This window comes from Rhinichthys klamathensis, unplaced genomic scaffold (assembly GCF_029890125.1).
Source record: "Rhinichthys klamathensis goyatoka isolate OS25496 unplaced genomic scaffold, OSU_Roscu_1.1 h1tg000040l_1, whole genome shotgun sequence".
Classification (NCBI taxonomy): domain Eukaryota; kingdom Metazoa; phylum Chordata; class Actinopteri; order Cypriniformes; family Leuciscidae; genus Rhinichthys; species Rhinichthys klamathensis.
This window is the reverse complement of record NW_026606587.1, coordinates 13,777,501-13,800,107: the sequence shown is the minus strand read 5'-3', so window position 1 is coordinate 13,800,107 and position 22,607 is coordinate 13,777,501. Positions and strand designations below refer to the sequence as shown.

General features: G+C 38.2%; 1 protein-coding gene across 1 annotated transcript in view; it reads right to left on the bottom strand.

Moving 5' to 3' along the window:
* Positions 1 to 1,836: 1,836 nt before the first annotated feature.
* Positions 1,837 to 22,607, bottom strand: part of LOC130082119 (phytanoyl-CoA hydroxylase-interacting protein) — a 22,495-nt gene continuing 1,724 nt past the window's right edge. The window contains exons 3-7 of the mRNA XM_056246911.1: positions 17,355 to 17,531; positions 7,670 to 7,844; positions 5,261 to 5,378; positions 2,369 to 2,943; positions 1,837 to 2,187 (exon numbers count right to left, since the gene is read on the bottom strand). Coding sequence (XP_056102886.1) covers positions 2,409 to 2,943; positions 5,261 to 5,378; positions 7,670 to 7,844; positions 17,355 to 17,531 — 1,005 coding nt within the window. The 3' untranslated portion in view covers positions 1,837 to 2,187; positions 2,369 to 2,408. The remainder of the gene's footprint in view (positions 2,188 to 2,368; positions 2,944 to 5,260; positions 5,379 to 7,669; positions 7,845 to 17,354; positions 17,532 to 22,607) is intronic.

Sequence of the window (22,607 nt, the reverse complement as noted above, 5' to 3'; positions counted from 1 at the left end):
CCGGTGGGAAACAACATAGTCAGAATTCATTCAAATTCTTCAATTAGACCTATTGACACAATTCATTCCAAGACATCCAATATCTCGTTTTGTCATTTCGTGAAGAAGGCTTAGTGAGGTGAAAAGGTTGTCATGTACAAAGTTACACCCTGGAGGAACTTCTGCTTGTTCGGCTAGACCCGTATGGGCTAGACCATGACTACACTTGGGCCCTGTCCTAGGCCAATTTCAGGAAGATGTGTGTTCACTCATTCAGTGCACTGAAGATGGGCCGTACGTTGTAGAAAGGGTTGTTTGTGGTCATGTGTGGGGCACACCATTTGGTTCTCATGAACATCTGCCCAATCCTCCAGATAATTCACCTCTGCGTCGCCATTCAATAGTCTACTTGGCAAATGGGCTGTTTCACCCTGGTACTCCCTATCTGAGCCATCACTATCACAGTCACTTTCAATTTGGGGTGGGGGTGGGGGGGAAGGGGGTCACGTACGTCAAGAAGGTCCAGCACATTGACCGTTTCTGGGACACTCATCACTACACTGAACAAAATTATAAACGCAATACTTTTGTTTTTGCCCCCATTTTTCATGAGCTGAACTCAAAGATCTAAGACCTTTTCTATGTACACAAAAGGCCTATTTCTCTCAAATATTCTTCACAAATCTGTCTAAATCTGTGTTAGTGAGCACTTCTCTTTTGCCAAGATCATCCATCCCCCTCACATCCATCCATTCAGTGTAGGATTGCCAAAACCTGCCAATACCAGCCAATACCTCTGTTTTCAATTGAAGCACTATTATACTGTTATACTACCGGTCACAATTGTGACCGTAAACAAATTTACAAGTCTTACGAGCAAAATATATATGCAGGAGTATAATTCTCAAAATATATCAGTAGTAGACCCTTTAAAGAATATATGTACAAAATATGATAGTTCTATATGTAAATTAAGATGTTTTATATACTACTTTTTGTAGTAGTCTGAGGAAGACATCTTCTTCTAGATGTGCAAGCAGAAAGTGAACTGATCTGGTCATGTGACCTTTCACACTAGTCACATGACATTAATTGATTTTAATCAAGACAATCTATTTTGTCATTTAAAAGTTGAATTTCTTGCCCAAAGTCAATAAAAACATTTTTAGAGCTTCCAGAAATAAGAAAAAAGCTGCGGTCACAATTGTGACCGGTGGGATTAAACGGGTTAAAGGGTTATTTCACCCAAGAATTGACTCTCCCTCAAGCCATCCTAAGTGTATATGACTTTCTTCTTTCAGACAAACACAATAAGAGTTATATTAATATCCTGGCTCTTCCCAGCTTTATAAAGGGAGTGAATGGTGCCTGAGATTTTGAAGCCTAAAAAAGCACATCATAATCCATACGGCCCCAGGGGGTTAATAAAGGCTTTCTGAAGCGAAGCCATGTGTTTTTGTAAGAAAAAATATCCATATTTGTAACTTTATAAACTATAATCACTGGCTTCAGGTAACGGCAGTACGTAGATCTGGCCGGAGAGTGACCTCTGACCCGACGCTTGGCTTCAGAAGGCCTTTATTGGGTCATATGGATTACTTTTATGATGGATGGATGCACTTTTTTGGGCTTCAAAATCTCAGGTACCATTCACTGCTATTATAAAATCTGCTAATATCTGTCAAACTCTATTCACTACTATAATAAAGCTGGGAAGAGCCAGGATATTAATATAGCTCTTATTGTGTTTGTCTGAATGAAGAAAGTCATATACACCGACCTAGGATGGCTTGAGGGAGAGTCAATCATGGGATCATTTTACATTTTCTGGTGAACTATCATTTAAAGAAGTGGGAATGACTCATACAAGTTATCATATGGCTTCAGAAGACTTTCATTAAAAGACATGATGATGAGTAAAAGATGAAACATTTTTAGGTGGACTGTCCCTTTAAGCTCTGAATCGTTGACTCACAGGCCTCATGGCTTGGTTTGTTTCATAACAAGTGGCGAGTCTATCAGATCTCATTCAGTTCTCACTATTTATTCTTTCCTCTTTTTGTGAAAACCTTTGGCATGTTCCGAAAACAAATCCCACTGTGTGAATGTTTGTTCGGCTTCTGATGATAACGTCCATTTCCAAATCACAGCAAGTGATGGTCCATTTTTTTTCCGGTTGCACTTTAAATGACAGCATGCTTTCACACACTGTAAAAAAATATTTTCATTATTTGTTATCGCAACTTTTGATCTTTTGTCAAATCCATTTAGATAATTAATGTGGTTCAGATTACATAATATTTTGAGTTTCTATTGATCTGCTTAATTGCATTAACTAAAATTTTTAATTTCAATGAACTCAACATTTTAAGGCAACCAGGTAACTTACTTTTTTAAGTTAAACCAACAATATTTCTTCACAGTGCAGTTCAGCGTCCCACGCTGATATTGCACACCTTACAGCTCGGGTCTTTTTTGGCGTTGGCAGTGGAGAGGCTCATGAGTTGCGGACGGCCACTGATCTGAGCCAGGATCCCGTTCTCCAGAAGCAAAGGCTCTGTGAACAACACCTCCAGAATCACATCGCTGGCGTGACTGAACACGGGAACGTCTCCGGCCGTGTACGTCAGGAAGGGATTGGCTGTAAGGTCCAGCTGTGGAAGCCGGGTCTTGCAGAAGTCGTCCCCCTCCGATCCAGCAGGGGCCAGCACCAGCACCACATAGTGATACGCTGTGTACATGCAGTAGAAGTCAGCGAAGTAGAGGTTTGTGCTCGGGTTGAGGAGACGTTCGGCAGAGATCTGGAAGCGCAGAGGCCCGTACGGGGAGTCTTTCGGAGGGAGGCCGGTGTCGAACTCGGTGTTGCAGCTGAGGAAGACGCCGCGTAGCTTCCCGTTGATCGGCGAGCCGTGACTTCCACTGTTGTCTTTGAAAGATGGGAGCATTGCTCCTCCACACTCTGATCTATGGAGAGAGAATAATCAATAATACAACACTAAGGCTATGTTTACACGGAAACGATCTGAAGAGAAAACGCAAAAGTGGCGTTGCGTTATCACTTTTTATTCTGCGTTTAGACGAGCGTTATGGGTGGGAAATCCGCGTGCATATGGTGACGCAAAAGTGTGTGAAATTCGATGTAGTATGCACTCCAGGCGGCTAGGTGACAATGTGAAGCACTGCCACACAACAACACTAAGTCCGTGCGCCTGCGTACAACCAGAGCCCGTCTACGGAGAGCCTTGGCACTTCCTATTAGCCCCATTGTGTATCATATTGGTTGCAGTTCCATTAGAATTCCACTGGAGGTGATCGCGGGCGAGTGCAGAATGAATGGGAGTCTATGGAGCTAAACGGCTAAATGTATCTCTTTCTCCTGCTTGTCGTTGAATCAACATATATTTTATTGTTGATTCCGCAAGTTCAATATAGATTATAGGCCAAAAGTCGAATCACCGAGTACTTATGTCCTTTCGATTTCTTACAGGTTAGGCCGTTGTTGGCCGGAACACGCTAGCATTCTGCTATTATGTGACGTCATCACATTTTTTTACGGGTTTTTAGAACAGATAAGTGAACTTAAAAATGCAATTTTCAGCTGAGTGTATTATCTTAGCCCTCCCTTTTGAATGCAACTTTCAAATTACGTGACAAAAAATTACATCCTGAGAAAAGTGGATTTCTGGGGTTGAAACCCCTTAGACTCCCATTCATTCTGCACTCGCCTGCGAGCGTCCCCGCATGGACAGAGAGGTGTTACTGCAGCCAGTCCAGAAACCGGAAGAAACCAGACAGTGCCAGTTCTCTTCAATTAGACATTCTCTGGTACAACCTTCACAACCAAAATATTTTATCGGATGTGCCTGATGGCGTTTTGGGGGCTTAAAAATGCAAAAAAGTGAAACCACCCTCCAGAGTGGGAATCTTAAAAACGCTCCACCCGTTCCCGTCTAAAGGGTAAAAACGCAGAAGTCTGCTAGACAGCGAAGGTTGTACGCAGGCGCGCGGACTTGGTGTTGTTGTGTGGCAGTGGTGCTTCACATTGTCACCTAGCCGCCTGGAGTGCATACTACATCGAATTTCACACACTTTTGCGTCACCATATGCACGCGGATTTCCCACCCATAACGCTCGTCTAAACGCAGAATAAAAAGTGATAACGCAACGCCACTTTTGCGTTTTCTCTTCAGATCGTTTCCGTGTAAACATAGCATAAATCATAAGTGTCAAAACTCAAGTCTGCATGAAATGAAAATTTGACAGAATGCATGTTATTGTGAACAATTTATCTGTGCATATTAGCGGTGTAACTAGGGCTGCACGATTATGAGAAAAATCATAATTGTCGATTATTCCTTTGAAATTGTAATCGCGATTATTTATGACGATTATCACAATTTACATTGAATGATGTTTTGAATAGCTTTATTAGAGCACCTTTAATTGTTATAGTTATCACCTTTAGTGATTAGCTTGTGAAAAGTGGACGTTGCAGCCAGACATGAATGTGAGTAAAGCAATGTAATGGAAAAATTTGATTTTCGTTGATCTTAAGTAGATATTACAAAGGAATGCGAGTCACATGTGTGTATGGTATGTGAACGGGAAATGTGTGTATGTTTGTAGACCTGTATCCGAGCAGAGAGAGACAGGACGGGGATAGCTAAAAGAGGGACCTTCTGACCTCAGGTCAGGATGCATCTAAATTAGTTGGTCCCAGTGTCAGAAGTAGTGATGAATGTGCATGTGCAAAAGTGTGCCCAAGTTAGTGGAAAACTACTAGGAAAAGCAACAGCTGAAGGAGACCTTGGTAAAGAATATAAAAGGTGTCGCACAGCTCCTTGTCTTACACTCTGCAGGGAGGCTGTATGACTGTCTGACCTTCTCTTGCAAGGGAATAAATTACTTTAAAAATTACTTTCTCTCTTATGTAGTAATGATGTTGAAGAAATTTGCCACAACAGCAACTTTTATCTCTTTCCCCGCCAGCGTTTTTCAAAAAAGTTGCCAGCCAGCGCCAGAATTTATTATCATTTACACAAAATGATGGTCCCCAGAGTATTTTTTTGTTGTACGAATATCTAAACATGCAATATGTTAAAAGAAAGAACAGACCCTCAGCTTTTAAACAAAACAAGCAAACATTTGGAACAAAAAGCTGAGAAAATAACGTTTTTGTCAAAGACTCAAATAACGAAGACACGCGGCAGATCAAAAATCAATGCAGTCTGAGAGCTGTCAAGGGAAGATATATGTAGAGAGCAGTATAGATGACACTAACCTCACGTACTGGAAGTATTCAGGACTCTGATTGCGGTAAAACACGGAGAACCTGAGCGGCCTCCCGGCAGCGGCCTGAGCTTTATCTAACAGCTGCTGGAGATGATCCATGGCATAATCTGCACAAAACAACACATTGACAACCATGATTTATGAGTATAACATAAGTGCTGTATCTGTCTGCTGCCGTATGTCCTTTCTGTGCCTCTCGAGGAGCAGAAATAGAGAGTATGCGTGTGACGTCACCGCCGGCCGGAGTGACTGCGGTTACACACACTGAGTGGCAAAAAGACATTGGTTTTCAGTGTGAAACACACAAAACATCTAAAACGGGAAAGAGCTTTGAGATTGACTGTATAAATAGATTTGACAAGAAATCTGAGGTGTATTTTTACAGACTGCCGAAAGCTACAGAACAGAGAAGCAAATGGATCGCTGCGATTCATAGAAACAACTGGATTTGCAGTTATAATTTTGTCTCAATATGCTGAATTTGGGGTAATATCATACCCTATATAGCCTATATTGTATTGACAACTTATCAGTTAAATATTTACCATCGTATATTCTGCATAATTGGATGTTTTTTAAAAAAACACTGGCAAAAAACTATACAAGTTTTAGTGCTGGACGATATGATGATATATATACCATTGATGTCAGTGATCACACGGATTTAAACCTATATTGTATTTAAATAAAACATTCATAGGCAAATTTGCTTTATGTATTTCCCCGATGTTGAAATCAGGCACATATAAATGTCAGGAAACACGATTCCTGGCAACATTTCAATATCTGTGGATCACTGGATCTTTGGTAAGTTGTAAGCAGCATTATATCGAGCTTTACTTTAAAGTTAAACTGATAATTGTTTGTTTTACTCGTGGTTATCTCTATTAAATCCAGTCACACAGCAGCTCTTCTGCCACTCAGTCCGGCTGAGGGAGTGTGTTCCTGCGGGAAAGTGACCTCAATGCATACCCTCTCTATTACAATTGTTTCTAAACAGGTTTCCCAAGCCTCCAGCTGTTTGCCATTGGTTGGACAAACGTAGCCCCTCCCCCAAATTTACGCTATTGGTTGAGCCTGTTGCTGTGCTGCTCAAACAAACAGAAGCTGCTCACTGCATTGCAAATGGGCGGAGCTTAAGTGTAGCTCCTCCTCGCTAGAGCTCCAGAGAGGAGGAGCCGGTTGTCATTTGACTCTGCAGTGAGTACCACTTGAAACGAACAGACAAATGATTTGAAAGCACCACAGAGTCACAGTCTTAGTATCTTTACAGTTGTCTCTGATGAAAGCCTTGTAACACTGAAAACATCACACACATTTATAGGTGCTGACTGTAAGTATGACAGCTAGTGGTTGAAATAGGTACTGCAGTCCAAATGTGAAAATATCAGAGACCGTTGTTTCCCCCACCTCCTCAGACTCGACACTCACACACGTTGCCAGTTTGAAGACACGCAACAGGAATGAGCGCAATTGACAACGAAAGCCGAGAAGACTTACGTAAGTTAATGAGTTGATTTATCCGTGTTTTAATATGCTCTCGTTCTTAATGATTTTTAGATGGATATCGAGGCTTAATTAGGTTGTGTGGAATCTGCAATCTCTGACCCAGTTTGTTTGCTCGTTTCCATGGCTGCGATACGCTGTGTTTCCCGCCAACTGGCTTCCCGGGGTGTCGAAATACTATTGGCTGAACTGGCAGTGGGCGGAGTCACACAGACCGAAACAATAACCGACTGACAAGACGGAACGTGTAAAATAATAAGTAAAATAACTGGCTGTAGAAGTGTTTTTCAGAGAAACGAGTATGTGAACTTAGCATGTTTCCTAAATATCTGCAAACATATTATGGTATTTTTATGCTTTAGTAGAGTAAAAAAGTAGCATACACATACCTGCCAACTTTTGAGTTTTGCTCGGCGTGAGATTTGTTGACGGGGGGGGGGGTAGAGACGAGTGAGATTTGTTGACGGGGGGGGGGGGGGGGGGGGTGTAGAGACGAGTGAGATTTGTTGACGGGGGGGGGGGGGGGGGTGTAGAGACGAGTGAGATTTGTTGACGGGGGGGGGGGTCTCGCTCGCGCAAGGTCTCTCGCTCGCTCTACGCTGTTTGGAGCACAATCTCTGTCTCGCATGCACGCTCGCTCTTGATAACGGGAGATTTTTAACGAATTTGCGGTATAACTAGTCGATCACGAGTGGCTCAACAGGTAGATATATAGATAAACTCATCTTCCAGGCATTTGACCGCCCGGGTTGACACTTCAGCGTGAGAAATCGGGAGTGTGGCGTGTGAGCGTGTGAAACCAATCAAATGCGGGTGTCTCACGGCCAATGCGTGAGAGTTGGCAGCTATGCATACAGCACCTTTAAACATCTGTTAGCCCATCTCTGCTTACCCCCGGTGCAGAACTCCACCACTTGGCTCCACTCAGACACTTGATAGTCTCCGTCAGGCTGTCTGATGGCGGTCTGCACTGCCACACAATACTCCGTCCGAGGGCTCAGGAACCAGTGGCCTCTCACAGACATCGGCAAAGGCCCTGCTTTAGCCACTAGCTTGGTGGGAACATCCTGAAAAGACAAACACCAGAGGGCGCCGTCAGATTTGTTAGCCTACGGGGTTTTTGGTCCTCAAGAGAAGAATAGCCAACCATGGGTTTTCAACAGTCGACTGTTTTTGTTTGTTCGACCCCTAATTCACCATGAAATAAAAATGGACAATTATTGGATTTTTTAAAATATTTTTTTTATTTATTTTTAATTAAAGTAATAATTAAAGGTGCAGTCCGTAGTTTTTCCTCTTTGTCGCCACCTCTGTTAGAAATCTGCAATTGCAGTTATTCACAGAATTATCAGCTTTACGTGGGTTGTGCTTCGGCACGGCACAGCGCGGATGAACACAATGTTTGAGGAAACTGAGGCTGTCAGTCGCCGTGCCGGTGTAGATACTGTCATTCAGATCACAGATTACACTTTTTGGAAGTATGACCAACATAATAATTTTTTACAGATGTGTGTGTACAGATGTGTGTGTACAGGTGTGTCGTAATGACGCAAAGACATGCTCGAATCTCCCGCGGAAATCCACCAGTATCACTGGAATTAAAAACATTATTACAAGCTTACCGCTTTGAATCGAGCTACGGCAAGCAGAGCGTTTTGAACACTGGCTGGTTATGTATTTGCTCAAACATTTATTTGGGAGAATTTTTGACCCAAAAAAGTTACGGACTGCAGCTTTAACATTACATATTACGGATATACCAGATGCAGCAAAATATTTCACTTAGAAATTACTAGTAAATTTCACAAATAATTACAAAGAAATGGCAAGTAACACAGAATTGAACATGAAATATAGAAAGACTAAAATAGTATTTTCTTGTAAAACACTCCAATAGTCTTTGTTTTACTTGTCATTTTTTACAGTGTAGCACAAAATTCCTATAACATTATGGCATTATATAAACATGTAGACTGTATACATAGTTATTTTAACTCCAAATGCATTTTTCCAATTCAAAACCATATCAATTTTAATAATTACTCAGTATAATAATATTCAAGTCATATTTAACTCTTAGTGACTGAGGGTGTGGAATACATTAGTGTATGATGAGCAAATACTACATTTTTTCAGCTTCAGATTATGATTCCATCCAGCCAGAGAAGGTCAAACATGTTGGATATTAAAAAACATATTTATTTCACTTGTCATTGGTCTCATAGCAACAAGGCGAATGTTTTTGTGTGAGTTTGTTGTGTTCGGAATGATTTTTTTAAATCTGCTCAGTCAGCTGGGCTAAAAAAGTGTGTTGAGAAGAAAAGGTGCAAAACGGCTTGTCAAGAATGAATTGTGAAGAAAGCCTTAAGCCTCCTGAGTCAGCAGATCTGTAACTTTCCCAGAGAAGGTGTCAAGAGACTGAGACTGAAACACGACTCACACTTAATAAGAAACACAAGCTGAAACATCAATATTGGACAAGAAATACTTCAAGAAATATTTTTCAGAGGTTTTATGAGCATTTGGTGGGACTAAGACTGGATCATTAATGGACACACAGGGGTCAGTTTAGGTCAGTCACTAGCAAGTCAGTTTATTATTCATTAACTAGTTACAGTGTTATTGTTATCTAGAAATAGCTGTTTAAAAATTGTTTTGTTCACTGAAATTAAGCTGAAATAAAAAATAACTAGAAATATTAGATAACTAGAAACTATAAGTTGAAGCACTAAAATGACTAAAACTGAAATGAAAATAAATGAAAGCTAAATAGAAATATTTAAGGCATTCAAAATTAACTAAATTTAAAATAATGAGACATTACATCATCAATCCTTCTTTCAATGTCGTTTTCGCGTACATACAGTCATGTGAAAAAGACAGGACACCCCATGAAAAACATTTGTCTTTTTCAACATATGGACATTGGATCTTCATTTTAACAATATTGAGAGATGGAGGTAATATAAATAATAATACTAAAAACTAATAAAACTGAAGAAATGTCTTCTTTAAATTATTTGTAAAATGTCCTTAAAGGTACAATATGTAAGAATTTTGTAATAAAATATCCAAAAATCACTTGCACAGTGTGATATATTTCCTCCAGTTGTGTACTTACAATGTCCCAAAAGTCTCCAAAGATTTTTTATTTCAGAGAAATTCCTATTTTAAATAAGTGGCCGTCCCAGAAAAAAATGTCGCCTGTCAATGACGCAATATCCGCGCTCTCCTCGGTTTCCGTTCATACTGCCATAGCCATGACGTAACCATGGCGACAGACGTGGACAACTGCGCAGTGCGTAACGTTTAGCGGCACGCAGTTCTTGTTTCTTTCAAACATAGACCATGGCAAGCAGACTTTGGGACAAACAAGGAGAACTAAAATGAGGATCAATATCAGCGTGGCGTTTTTGAGATGCCGAGAGCTCCACGTCCGCAACTAACTTGGACTCGACAGAGCTTCACGAGTCACGACTTGACAGCTTTATTAGACAGGTGAGCAAATGTACAGTGGTGTGAATAAGTTATTACCCCCATGCTAAAGTTGCCTAAAAAGAGGAATAAAAAATCATCTTTTGGAAATTGATCTTAATGCCTTAATTAGAAAAATGAGGAAAAATCCAACCTTTAAGGACACCAATTTTCTTTGTGTATGAATAATGTATCATAAATAAATAAATGTTCTTCCTTAAAATACAGGGTGCATAAGTCAGGCCCCCCCTATGTTAAATTCCCATAGAGTCAGGCAGATTTTTATTTTTAAAGGGCAGTTATTTCATGGATCCAGGATAATATGCATCCTGATAAAGTTCCCTTGGCCTTTGGAATTAAAATAGACCCACATCATCACATTCCCTTCACCATACCTAGAGATTGGCATGGGGTACTTTCCATAAGATCATCTTTCAATGCAAATCAAACCAGCTATTAGGCTAACTGAAATAACACCATGCCAATCTCTAGGTATGGTGAAGGGAATGTGATGATGTGGGATATTTTAATTCCAAAGGCCAAGGGAACTTTATCAGGATGCATATTATCCTGGATCCATGAAATAACTGGCCTTTAAAAATAAAAATCTGCCTGACTTTATGGGAATTTAACATAGGGGGGGCCTGACTTATGCACCCTGTATTTTAAGGAAGAACATTTATTTATTTATGATACATTATTCATACACAAAGAAAATTGGTGTCCTTAAAGGTTGGATTTTTCCGCATTTTTCTAATTAAGGCATTAAGATCAATTTCCAAAAGATGATTTTTTATTCCTCTTTTTAGGCAACTTTAGCATGGGGGTAATAACTTATTCACACCACTGTACATAAAACAAATCAATGTTATATAACGTTAGCTCAACATGATGAAATGTTAGAATATGGTCAGTATGTTATTCTAATGTTGATCTAGCTTACTGCTAGTTTCATATAGCAAACAAACTAACACGTAGTATAACATTATAACTTTCAACACACATTTAAATGCCGTTTAGTGTGATAGTGTACCGTTAGACCAAGTGAAGCAGCGCTGCGTTACAAGTTTAATTCATCTAATAAACTGACCTGTGTGAGTAATCCAGCACTTGTGGGTAGTTTGGTAGAATTAAATGTCCTTATTCCTTTATATCCGCGGGACTCGCGTGTGATATCTGTCTCTTTAGCAATCGCAACCTGCTTCATACCACTGTAATGTTAAAAAACATGAATGTTTGCACTCATCCATAAACATTATTAGATCCATCAGCTTGACAGCAAGTCCCATCATTCAGCTCATCACTGCGTCATCAACTTACGCCTTTGTTATTGTTGGAAACTGCGCCCTCTTGTGGCGAAAAAAACCTACATATTGTGCCTTTAATAGAAATGAAATATTTTGGTGAGGAAAAAGATAGGACACCTCCACATTTATTTACTACTTAAAATGCATAAAATTAGAATCAGGTGCGCCACATCATGTGCAAAAGATTAGAACACGGTTAGAGAGGATTGTGGAGGAGCCTGTCTTATTTAAACCTCCGACATTTAGCTTGGTTTGCTCTTGATTGTGGACGTGAGTGAAATCACCATGGTGAGATCAAAAGAGCTCTCTGAGGCCTTCAGAAAGAGGGATGTAGATGCATATGAGTCTGGGAAGGGAGGTGACACTTTACTTGAAGGGGTGTACATAAGACTGACATGACACCTTCATAATCATGACAGGACACATTTCATGAATATGAAGGAGGTTTTATGCATGTTTATGACAACTGTCATTAAGTGTCATTCGCTCAATTACGACATTTTTAATGCAAATATGACATTGTTTGAGATGTCTTTGTCATGACAACTTGACTAACCAATACATCATAACCTGTCAGTGTCTTTGTCATGACAACTTGACATTACCAAGACAACATAAATTGTCATACATATGTCATAAACATGACATAGCAGATTAATTATCAAACTTAAGAAAGCACTTAGCTTTATGGGTTAACATTACATTAAACTGTCATGTGGTTGGTTTTGACACTGGCTGTCATGAGGCCATTATAACTGTGTCATGAATATTTTTCTTGACCTCAACTACAGTCGTACAAATTGAATTTGTCATTAAAATGTTATAATGGCCTCATGAGTCATGTCCTAACTTTTTCCTCAGTAGGAATTGGCATCTTTGTAAATTTTTTGTTAAATAAATGATATCATGGTTAACATTTCATTGTTTTTGGTTCAATTACATCCCCTTTATCTATTGATATTGTTTGAAAGATGATCAAGTATTGATCTTATATTAGTCCATATTTATTTTATTTAAATTAAAATATTTCATGGGGTTTCCTATCTTTCACATCCACAACAAAGTTCTTTGGTAAAATACATGCAGTTTTGTTTTTTAACAGCTATAGAGGGACAAAAGTTACATAATGTGCCTTTAAATCACAAAAACGAATAAAAATGGCAAAAGTGTGTAAAAAGTTTGCTAAAATTCAAATGAAAAAAATATTAACATTAAAGCTCATTCAAATACTATAATAGCATATAAATAATACTAAAATAACTAGCTGGACGTTTTTAAGTTAAAAATAAACTGAAAATCAACTATAAATGAAAAAGTCATTTTTTGGGAAGAAGTCAGCATCATTCAAAGAGACTGAGATGGCCATGAACAAATCACAAAATTGATTATTGTATATATGAGCGGAATTGAAAGGCCAAAGTATTATTAGTTGTATATAATTAAAGAGTCAATTGTTTATTATTTTGAAGTTTGTGATTCACTTATAACATTTTATCTGTTTAGCTATAAAATGAATCATGGGAAACACTAATTATGCACGCAGTCTAAGCAGGGAAACATTAATACGATTTATGAGAAGATAACATCTGCAAATGTAACATATCCAGTGTTTTCTGACGACTCTTCTCTGTCAAAGGTGAAAGACGTTTTCAAACTTCACTAAAGCGTAACGTCTCTCACAAATAAGAGCTCTATCACAGCTAATTACTCTTGTTGTGGAGGCTCGAGTTTTTGACAAGCGGAACCAATTATGAAATGCTCAGAGGGGCAATAACCATAGCAACCCCTTATGAAAGGCCTTTCCTTTTGCTCGCACATGGAATATTAGAGCCCTGGCAAAATCAGATGTAATTTCAGCAGCAGTTTATTTTTGGCGACCATCGAGTGCAAAAGAGATACTAGCGATACTCCTATATTATAGCTTCATTTTGTCAGCAAGAATTTGAAACACAATGAAGTTACTCATTTATTCAGTTCCAGTGTTGGAGCTAACGCATTACAAGTAATAAATGGTTACTTTGTTTACGCATACACACACATACACATACCCACACGCACACCCGCTCACATACACACTTAGATCAAACACTTAAATCACTTATATGTCACTTCTGGAATTATGGATTTACAAGATTGCTCACTGCTGCACTATGTTGGTTTGTATGTATGTTTGACTGTTAAATAAAAAAAATAATAAAAAAAAAAAAAAATAATAATGTTTCAACTGTTAAAAAAAAAAAAAAAAAAAAAAAAAAAAGTAATGCGAGTTAAGTAATCAGATTACTTTTTTGAGTAACTAGTAAAGTAACGCATTACTTTTACTCTTTCCCGGCCAGCATATATATTTTTTTAAGTTGCCACATCAGCGTTTTTTGATAATTTTCGCAAAAATTTCATGGCCCCCCGAATATTTTTTTGTATATCCGAACATGCAATGTATCAAAAGAAAGAACAGAGCCTCTGATTTTAAACAAAAAAAGTTTAAAAAGTTTTTATAGCTTCATGCATTCTTTTTTTATCAACACTTGAATGGGTAAGAGGGTAAGTTTCCTAAAAAAAAAGCAACATTTTGAGCAAAAAACGTGTTTTTGTCAAAGACTACAGAACAATGATCAAAACACAGATGGAGTAGATCGAGTCCATCAACACCCCTAAAGCTTCACAGTCCTAAAGCCCATCCTGGGTCGACATTTCATTCAGTAACATCAGGCAGTTTTGATTTATATGCTGTTTAATGTTGATGATCATGTTATTTTACATATGCATATGATTACATATTATCGCTTGTTTCTGCTTCTTCTGTGTTTTTTGATCAGGAGATTCAGTACTCTTTCAGAAGATGTGAAATAGCACCCCCTACCATATAACACAATTCCATCAGTGGCGGGGAAAGAGTTAAATTCATAAAATTACTTTTTCGAAGTTGTGCAAGTTTTGCCAATTATTGACAGCAGCTGCTTAGTGAATTATAGTGAATTACAAACAAATATTACACAAACCTGCAATAATGAAATGTTAAATTACACAAATATACTTTATATATTTAATCTCACTTTATGAACCAGTGTCTTTGTTGCAGACGTTCAATGATCCAATTCAACCTTACTACTAAGCAAAAATGAGTTTAGATGAACATCACATTTGTGTTTCTTCTTTGTTTTAATGCTCAAGCGTGTTGAACTTTCTTCTGCAATCCAGAATGTGAGCAGAGCTGAAAGGGTTGAGCTGCGCAGGCTTGAACTAGCATTTCCTTCAGCCTGAGGCATATTCATGTCACCTTCTGTGTGAATCGCCTTTATATTTACTAAAAATAGAACATTTGTTGTTGTTTTTGCTTCTTTTCTTCTTTTATACCAGCAAGCCCAGCCCAGGTAAGAAAAAGGAATGCAAAAGTAACATTACGTTCCATAAAAAGTAACTAAGTAATGCAATTAGTTATTTTTTCAAGGAGTAACACAATATTCAATCACATTACTTTAAAAATAACTTGGCCCAACACTGGTCAGTTCTGACTGACTGCTCAGAATCATCTAAAGCTGCAAAATAGCACAATATATTGACAATGGGAGTCTTACATGTGTTATATAGATTTTTTTTTATTTTTAATTTTTTCAATTTGTCAAGTGGACTTTGAATGCAGCTTTCAAGAAAATGATTTGAATCTTTGATAAATATGTTACACAATTATTTTAGATAAAATTTATGTGCAGATTTCAATCAATCAATCAATCAATCAATCAATCAATCAATCAATCAATCAATCAATCAATCAATCAAGAGCATAATGCCCCAGATTACTTGTGTACTAAATTGGATTTTTTTGCAAATCAATATCCTGATTTTATAAATGTTTTTTTAAGGGTCTGTTGGACTATTTTAGATATAAAAAGGTGTTTTTTTTTAATGCTATTGCAGATTTTCATGTGCTGAGGACTTCTTAATAAACAAATAAACAAATAAATAAACAAAAACTTAAATAATATTTCTTTTACATTTATAACATTTATGAATAGGTGCATGATGCCCAAAATTAATAGTGTACTAAGTTAGATTTTTTGCAAAGAAATATCCTACCTTTATTTATGTGTTATTGTCTTAAAGGCCTGGGATTGGGGGGGACACAATTAGATTACAAAAGGTGTTTCTTTAGAACGCTGTTGCAGATTTTTATATGCAAGTGTATTTATAAAAAATATATAAATAAATAAATACACACCAATAATATATAGGTGCATGATTTCCCAAAAAGAAAAATCTTTAAATCATTTTTCCCCAAAAATGTACTAAATTAGATTTTTTTTTTTTGCAAAGCAATATCCTAATTGTATGTTTTTTACTGTTGTTGTTGTAAAGGGTTGGCCTGCGATTGGGTAACTCAGGTGTTTATCGGCGAGGAAACATGTCCTGGTGAGTCATTATCCGCTCACAGCAGTTTCTGGTCAGGGTTTCTCGTTCTCCTATGACCGTCACAGTAACCCCTGAAGGGCCTGTCAGATGTGCTCATTACCAACACACCTTCAGCCACCCTCCTTCACACACCATCTGCCTCTCCGGTGCATGCTTTCTATATTTGTCCTTAATTTAACCTTATTCAGGCAGAAAGCACTTCAAAATAAACATGGAAATTCAAGATATTTTATTATGTTGTGGCTCCGTTTGAGTTAACCTATGATTTTATTTTTTCCTGTTTAGGGTCATGAACATGCAAAATGATTGTAGAATGCGCATATGAAATTAGGTTTGCTGGTCAATCTGACCTGGATATTTCATAGTTTATGTTAGCTGCACAGACCCGAAATTAAAACTTTTTTGATGTAGGCTATTTTCACAAGTCAGTTTCTCAACCACCCTCTGACGGTATTCACAGCCACGTCTTTGCATTTGGGAGACTGTTTTATCCAAAGTGTATGTACAAGGCATTCATTTTTAAAAGTTCATCATACATGCTAATTTCACTGAGAACTGAACTCATGATCTTGGTGTTGCGAGCGCCACGCATTGTTTTACGCACACTGTTTGGGTTTCATACTTTCATTTTATTGAATAAATGTTTAAGCTGCTAAAAGATCCACTTCGCCTCACCTCATCATCATCTTCATCAAAACATGACACCAAAACTGTTTATAATAGGCCTATTCAAAGGGCCAGATTTAATAACAGCTTGCTCCAGCGCAAACCCTCTTTTGACGTTAAATACCTACTGTCAGGATTTACTAAAGACGCAGTGATAAATTAGCGCTGAAAAGGCGAGGACAGCGTTATTTTTGATATTATTGCATATGCATTTGTAGGAGTTTCCCTTTATGGGACTAAAGTATTAAATGAATCACGCAAGGTGATTTACTAAGGTTTGCGCTTGTCAGCTTACTGGTATTTGCTCCATTATTTAGGCTACCTTTATTTATTATATGTGGATTTTTGAGTTGTTGTTGTTTTTCATAATGAATTGCCTATTAAATCCAATTAGAGTCATTTTGCCCCCCTTCATAAAAATTTGGCTACCTAGAATGTGAACCTAATACAAGGGTTAATTAAATATTCTGGGTTCAAAAATCGAATTAAAAAAAGTAATAGTTTCTATATAGTCTTAGTGTTTTTCATATGAAAGTCGACAGGGTCCAATGTTGTGAATCACGAGCCCTCACTATTGTGTCCTTGTTGTTGTTCTGAGGGGATTGTTCTTGTGACAACTCGTAATAAGTTGACCAATTCCACTGGCCTCGGTTGTGTGACAGTAAATAAGGGCTGTGAGGAAAACAGTTGATTTACACAGCAGAATAAGAGAATAATACTGACCCTGTGCTTGAAGCGGTTGGGCTCGCTGCCTTCCTTACGGCTCAGGTCGATGAAGTAATGCGTCAGTCGGGACGTGTCCTCGGCGGCCGTTTCCCAGGTGATCCGGAACGAGTCACAGCTCACCTCGCTGATCTCTATATCATGGGGTGTGGAGAGGAGATCCGCCTCAGCCATCACCTGCGGGAAAACAACACGACAAACTGTCGAACAGGGGGAACATTACAGTAAAAACTTAGTAAAAAAACAAATCTACTGACATGAGGAAATTTAATTAACCTGTGAATCTGTTATAAACCTCCGATATACAAAATGCTGCTTCAGTCTATTATTTTCCATGTTTGATAATCATCGTAGTCTTTAAAGCTACAACCCAGATAGCACACGTACGTCTGCAAGATGTCTGTTAAAGATCACTTCATGTGGAAAGCATCTGCTGTTTACTCACATCTGATAGACATCTTTAAGATGTCAGTTTAACATACATTCTAAATCATTACATCTTAAAGACATCTTCTAAACGTCTATTTGACATCTAACAGGAAACGTCCTATAGATGTATTGCAGATGAGCAAACACTCTAAAGGCCTGTTCACACCGGGACGAATTTCACGCGCGATATTCGCCGACGTTTAACGCCTCGTGACTAAACAAAAGGCGCCAATGTGAGTGTGCACACCGACGCGAAAAACGGCACGCGTAAAAGCGTCATTTTTTTAAAAACACCTCGGGTTCTTTTTTTTTTTTGACGCGCCGCGCCAAAAACTATCCGACCAATGAGATTGGCGCTTTTGCTCACAGCTTCTGAAGTTACAGTAAAACACAACTTGGGGGCGCTCAAACACAAAACGGTCTTGCCGAGCACACCGGCGAAGAAGATATACGCCAAGTAGCGTCTACACTGCCGGGAAGAAATAAGACGAGGAAGAGGCGAGGCAAGATGAATGTAGAGCCGCTGGTCTCGTTGGTGTCGGAACATAAAGAACTATATGACAAACGCGACAGCGACTACAAAAATCTTAATAAAAGAGAATGTTATGGAGTGGTATTGCAGAGCAAATGGGCGCCATCTCATGTCAGGGAATGAATTTGCATGTTCACTCGGCTCATCGTCAGCGAAAATCGCTTGGGTGTGAACACAAAAAACGCGTTGGAAAACGCTGGCGAATAACGCGTGCCGATATTCGTCCCGGTGTGGACGAGCCTTAAATAATACGTCTTCCAGATATAAACACGCACATCAAATAGATGTCTCCGTGATGTACGTGTGCTATCAGGGAATATGTAGGATTTTTTCGCCACCAGGGGTCGCTAACCTCTTACAATAACAAAGGCGTATATTGATGACGTATATTCCGCATTAAGTGGAATTATGGATCTTGTCGTCAAGCTGATGGATCTTTAATGGATGAGTGAATACAGTGATGTTTTTAACATGACTGTGGTGTGAAGCAGGGCGCAATTGCTAATGAGAGACAGATATCAGCGCCACACGCGAGTCTCGCGGATATAAAGGAATAAGGACATTTCATTCTACCGAACTACACGCAAGTGCTGAATTAATACTCACACAGGCCAGTTTATTAGAGGAATTAAACTTGAGGTAACGCAGCGCTGTTTCCCTTGCTCTAACAGTTACACTATCACACTAAACGGCATTTGAGTGTGTTGAATGTTGTTAGTTAGGTTGTGTGTTGGCTGTATGAGACTAAGCTAGATCAACATTAGAATAACATACAGATTATATTCTAACATTTCATCATGTTGAACTAAATAACATTGATTAGTTTTATGTACATTTGCTCACCTGTCTGATAAAGTACATGCAACACTCGCGTTTCTATCAAGTCGAAGTTAGCCGCGGACGTGGAGCTCTCGGCATCTCGAAAGATGTCGATCTTCGTTTTAGTCCTCTTTTGTCTCAAAGTCCATAATGTTTGAACAAAACAATAACAGTGTGAGCGTCCTGCTAAGCATAACCCAGTTGTCTACATCTGTCGCCATGGTTACTATGGCAGTGCGAGCGGAAACCGAGGGTAACGCGGATATGACGCCATTGGCTGGCGACTCCTCACCCCTGCTCACACGCCCCGTTTCATTGGTTAAAATCACAATTTTCTCACGATTTACAAATAGTTGGAAAAATTTGGGATTTTGTAATGAACTAAACAAAATATATAACATTGGCCTAGTGGTTTTTGGATATTTTACCATCGAAAATCCTACATATTGTACCTTTAAATATTTGCTTGTTTAACAGTAAGGCTCATTTGAACGTCTTATATCTTTAGAGATGTCATTATGGAACCGTTGAAGCTAGTTTGAAACGTTATTTGATCAAAAATACTGTAAAGGCAGTAATATTATGAAATATTATTCCAATTTAAAATTACTGTTTTCTCTGTAAATATATAGTAAAAATGTAATTTATTCCTGTGATCAAAGCTGAATTTTCAGCATCATTACTCCAGTCTTCAGTGTCACTTTAAGTATTAGTTTGTTGTAGTAATTAATTAATTAATTAAAAGTCATTTTGTCGAAAAAAACTACTAGGGAATTGACAAGCCTCTCGGGCATCTAGTGGTAACACCATTAAATTACATGTTTTTCTGTCTTTTCTCTCACCACATGGCGCCAATCTGCCTTCAAAAAATGGATTTCAAAGACCTAATTTCTATATTAATCTAAAATACTGCATTAAAAATTTTTTTTTGATTTTTTTTTTAAATGGGCAAAATGGGCCATATTTGTGGCATAATATGAATAAGTATCTTACAATTCTCTCAAAATGCAAAATAAAAAATAGTATTGAACAAAAATAAATTACATTGATTTTACTGGAGGAAAAAAAAGTTTCATCGTCAGGTGTCCGGTCATAGACTGTGTGAAGAACACCAGGGTTAAGAGGCACTTTTTACTTGTATAACATTGTAATCTCCAATTGAACTCAACTCTGCTGCCATCCACCCTGTTACTTTTTCTGAAGACTTTTATTATATCCCTAAATTACACATTACAATATATTCATTTAGCCTGAGATGGCACGATGCAGTGTATTAACACAAACATATTATAGCGAGAAACACTCGTTTCTCAGAGGACGGATGATAAACAAACGCTCTGTGAGTGATGCTTTCTCTGCCTTCAGTGTGTGTGTGTGTGTGTGTGTGTGTGTAAGAATGAGGCTGGGTGTTTGATTAGCTGTCATTTCCTGTTCCTGCGACCAGTGACCCTTGATTAATGCGAGTCACAGAATCTATTATCTGCCCTTGTGCTCTGAGAAAGAGCCCATAACTCTGAGAGAGAGAGAGAGAGAGAGAGAGAGAGAGAGAGAGAGAGAGAGAGAGAGAGATAGAGAGAGAGAGAGCAGTGATTAACATGCACCTCTCTCTCTCTCTCTCTCTCTCGTTCTCCTTTCACTACCCTCATATTTTCCCCATATCAGTTGTCCTTTGATTTTGCTCTTTCACATTTCAGTTTTTATAGGCTACTTATTAAGTGTCCATATGAGTCATGTAAAATGTTCATGTAAGCTTAAATGTCACATTTTCCTGTTTTGTAATAAATCTTCCATATGGACAGCATGCTGAAACAGCAATGCCAAGAGCGGACTGGCGTGGAAATGTTGGACGGCACAAATGTGTGTATGCCAGAAAATGAGAATATGTTTAACAGCAAGTATTCACACATGATTGCTTTGGCACACAAACATATGGGATCCCTTGTGGAAAAGAAGTATAGCAAAGAATAATAATAATAATAATAATAATAATGAAATACTTTAGAAGAGTCATGCGAACTGAATGCAATGTTTTCGGCACTTAATTGCATTTTTTTTTTTTTTTTTTACTATTTGAAAATGTATTATAGTTTAAATTTATATTAAATGCAATTAGTTCAACTTAAAAGTGCTTTTTTGACCCACTTAAGTATGTATTTTATAATTATTTCTATTGTCTTTGAAATATGTGGTTCCGAATATAGGCCTACTGACACGCATTTGTGGTCAACTAAAATATACTTTAATGTCATTTCTATTCAAATGTGTATTTTTGTAATTACACATTTGTAATTGTAGTTTAGTACATTTAAAATGTACTTTAAATGTAATATTAAATAATACGCTACAGTTACAATTAGTTTGTACAATTACTTACTTAGTTTGTAAGTATTACAATTACTTAAAGGAGAACTCCGGCGCAAAATGAACCTTTGGTCGATCTACGAACGCCGATTCAAGCCTACTGTTCGCGCTTACCTTATCACAACTTATAGCTCGTTCACATCTCACCAGCGCACTTGGATCGGCGTTCGTAGATCAACTGGTAGAGACTCTTTTTCAAAGATGGCTCCTGTCTGTATACGCGAAGTTGACTGTATGTATAAAATATCTTTTTATTAAACTGTCTGGACACTGACAAAGTTCTCAATGCTTCGGTTTGAAGGTAGGGACCCTCATTATGCTACCGTGCTAGTGTGGGGCTATTTTGAGCCTTGTTAGTGGTATTAACAAGCGATTTTTATTTGTCATTACTCTATGCCCTATATACTAGTGTTATACACTAAACAGTTTTTAGAGATAAAACTATTTACATTCGATAATCATGAAAACAAATCTCAGATAACGGTTGACTAGGTAACAATGTGTAATTAGACCAAAGGTTAATTGTCCTTTAAGTGTGTTCCGAAACGGTCACCGTGATTTTGCCAAGTAAGACATGGTCCTGGATCAACATATTTTGTTGATCCTGGATCAACATTCCTGTCCCAAAATGTAGTCCTTACCCAATCCCTACCCCTAAACCTAACCCTACCCATAACTTTTCCCTAAAATCAGAGGGTAATGAAAGGTGAATGACACTGATGTGTAAGTACTTCACCCTGGTTCTAAGCCTAAACTTGACATAAACTGTAAACTTGTCCCTCAAATCTGATTGGTTGATTGGAAAGTTGATCCAGGATCAACAACGATGTTGATCCAGGAACATGTGGTACTTGGTGAAATCACGTTCACCGTTCAGAAACATAGTCGTAAAGTGTAGGCTACTAAAAATATACGTTTAAGATTTGAAGTACACTACAAGTGCACATTCAATACAATTAAGTGCACTTCTTTTTCAGTAGGGATACGTGTGTGTGTGTGTGTGTGTGTGTGTGTGTGTGTGTGTGTGTGTGTGTGTGTGTGTGTGTGTGTGTGTGTGGCCTGAAGTAATCATCTGCTTTGCCTCATGATGGAACGTCTCATGATGGAACGTA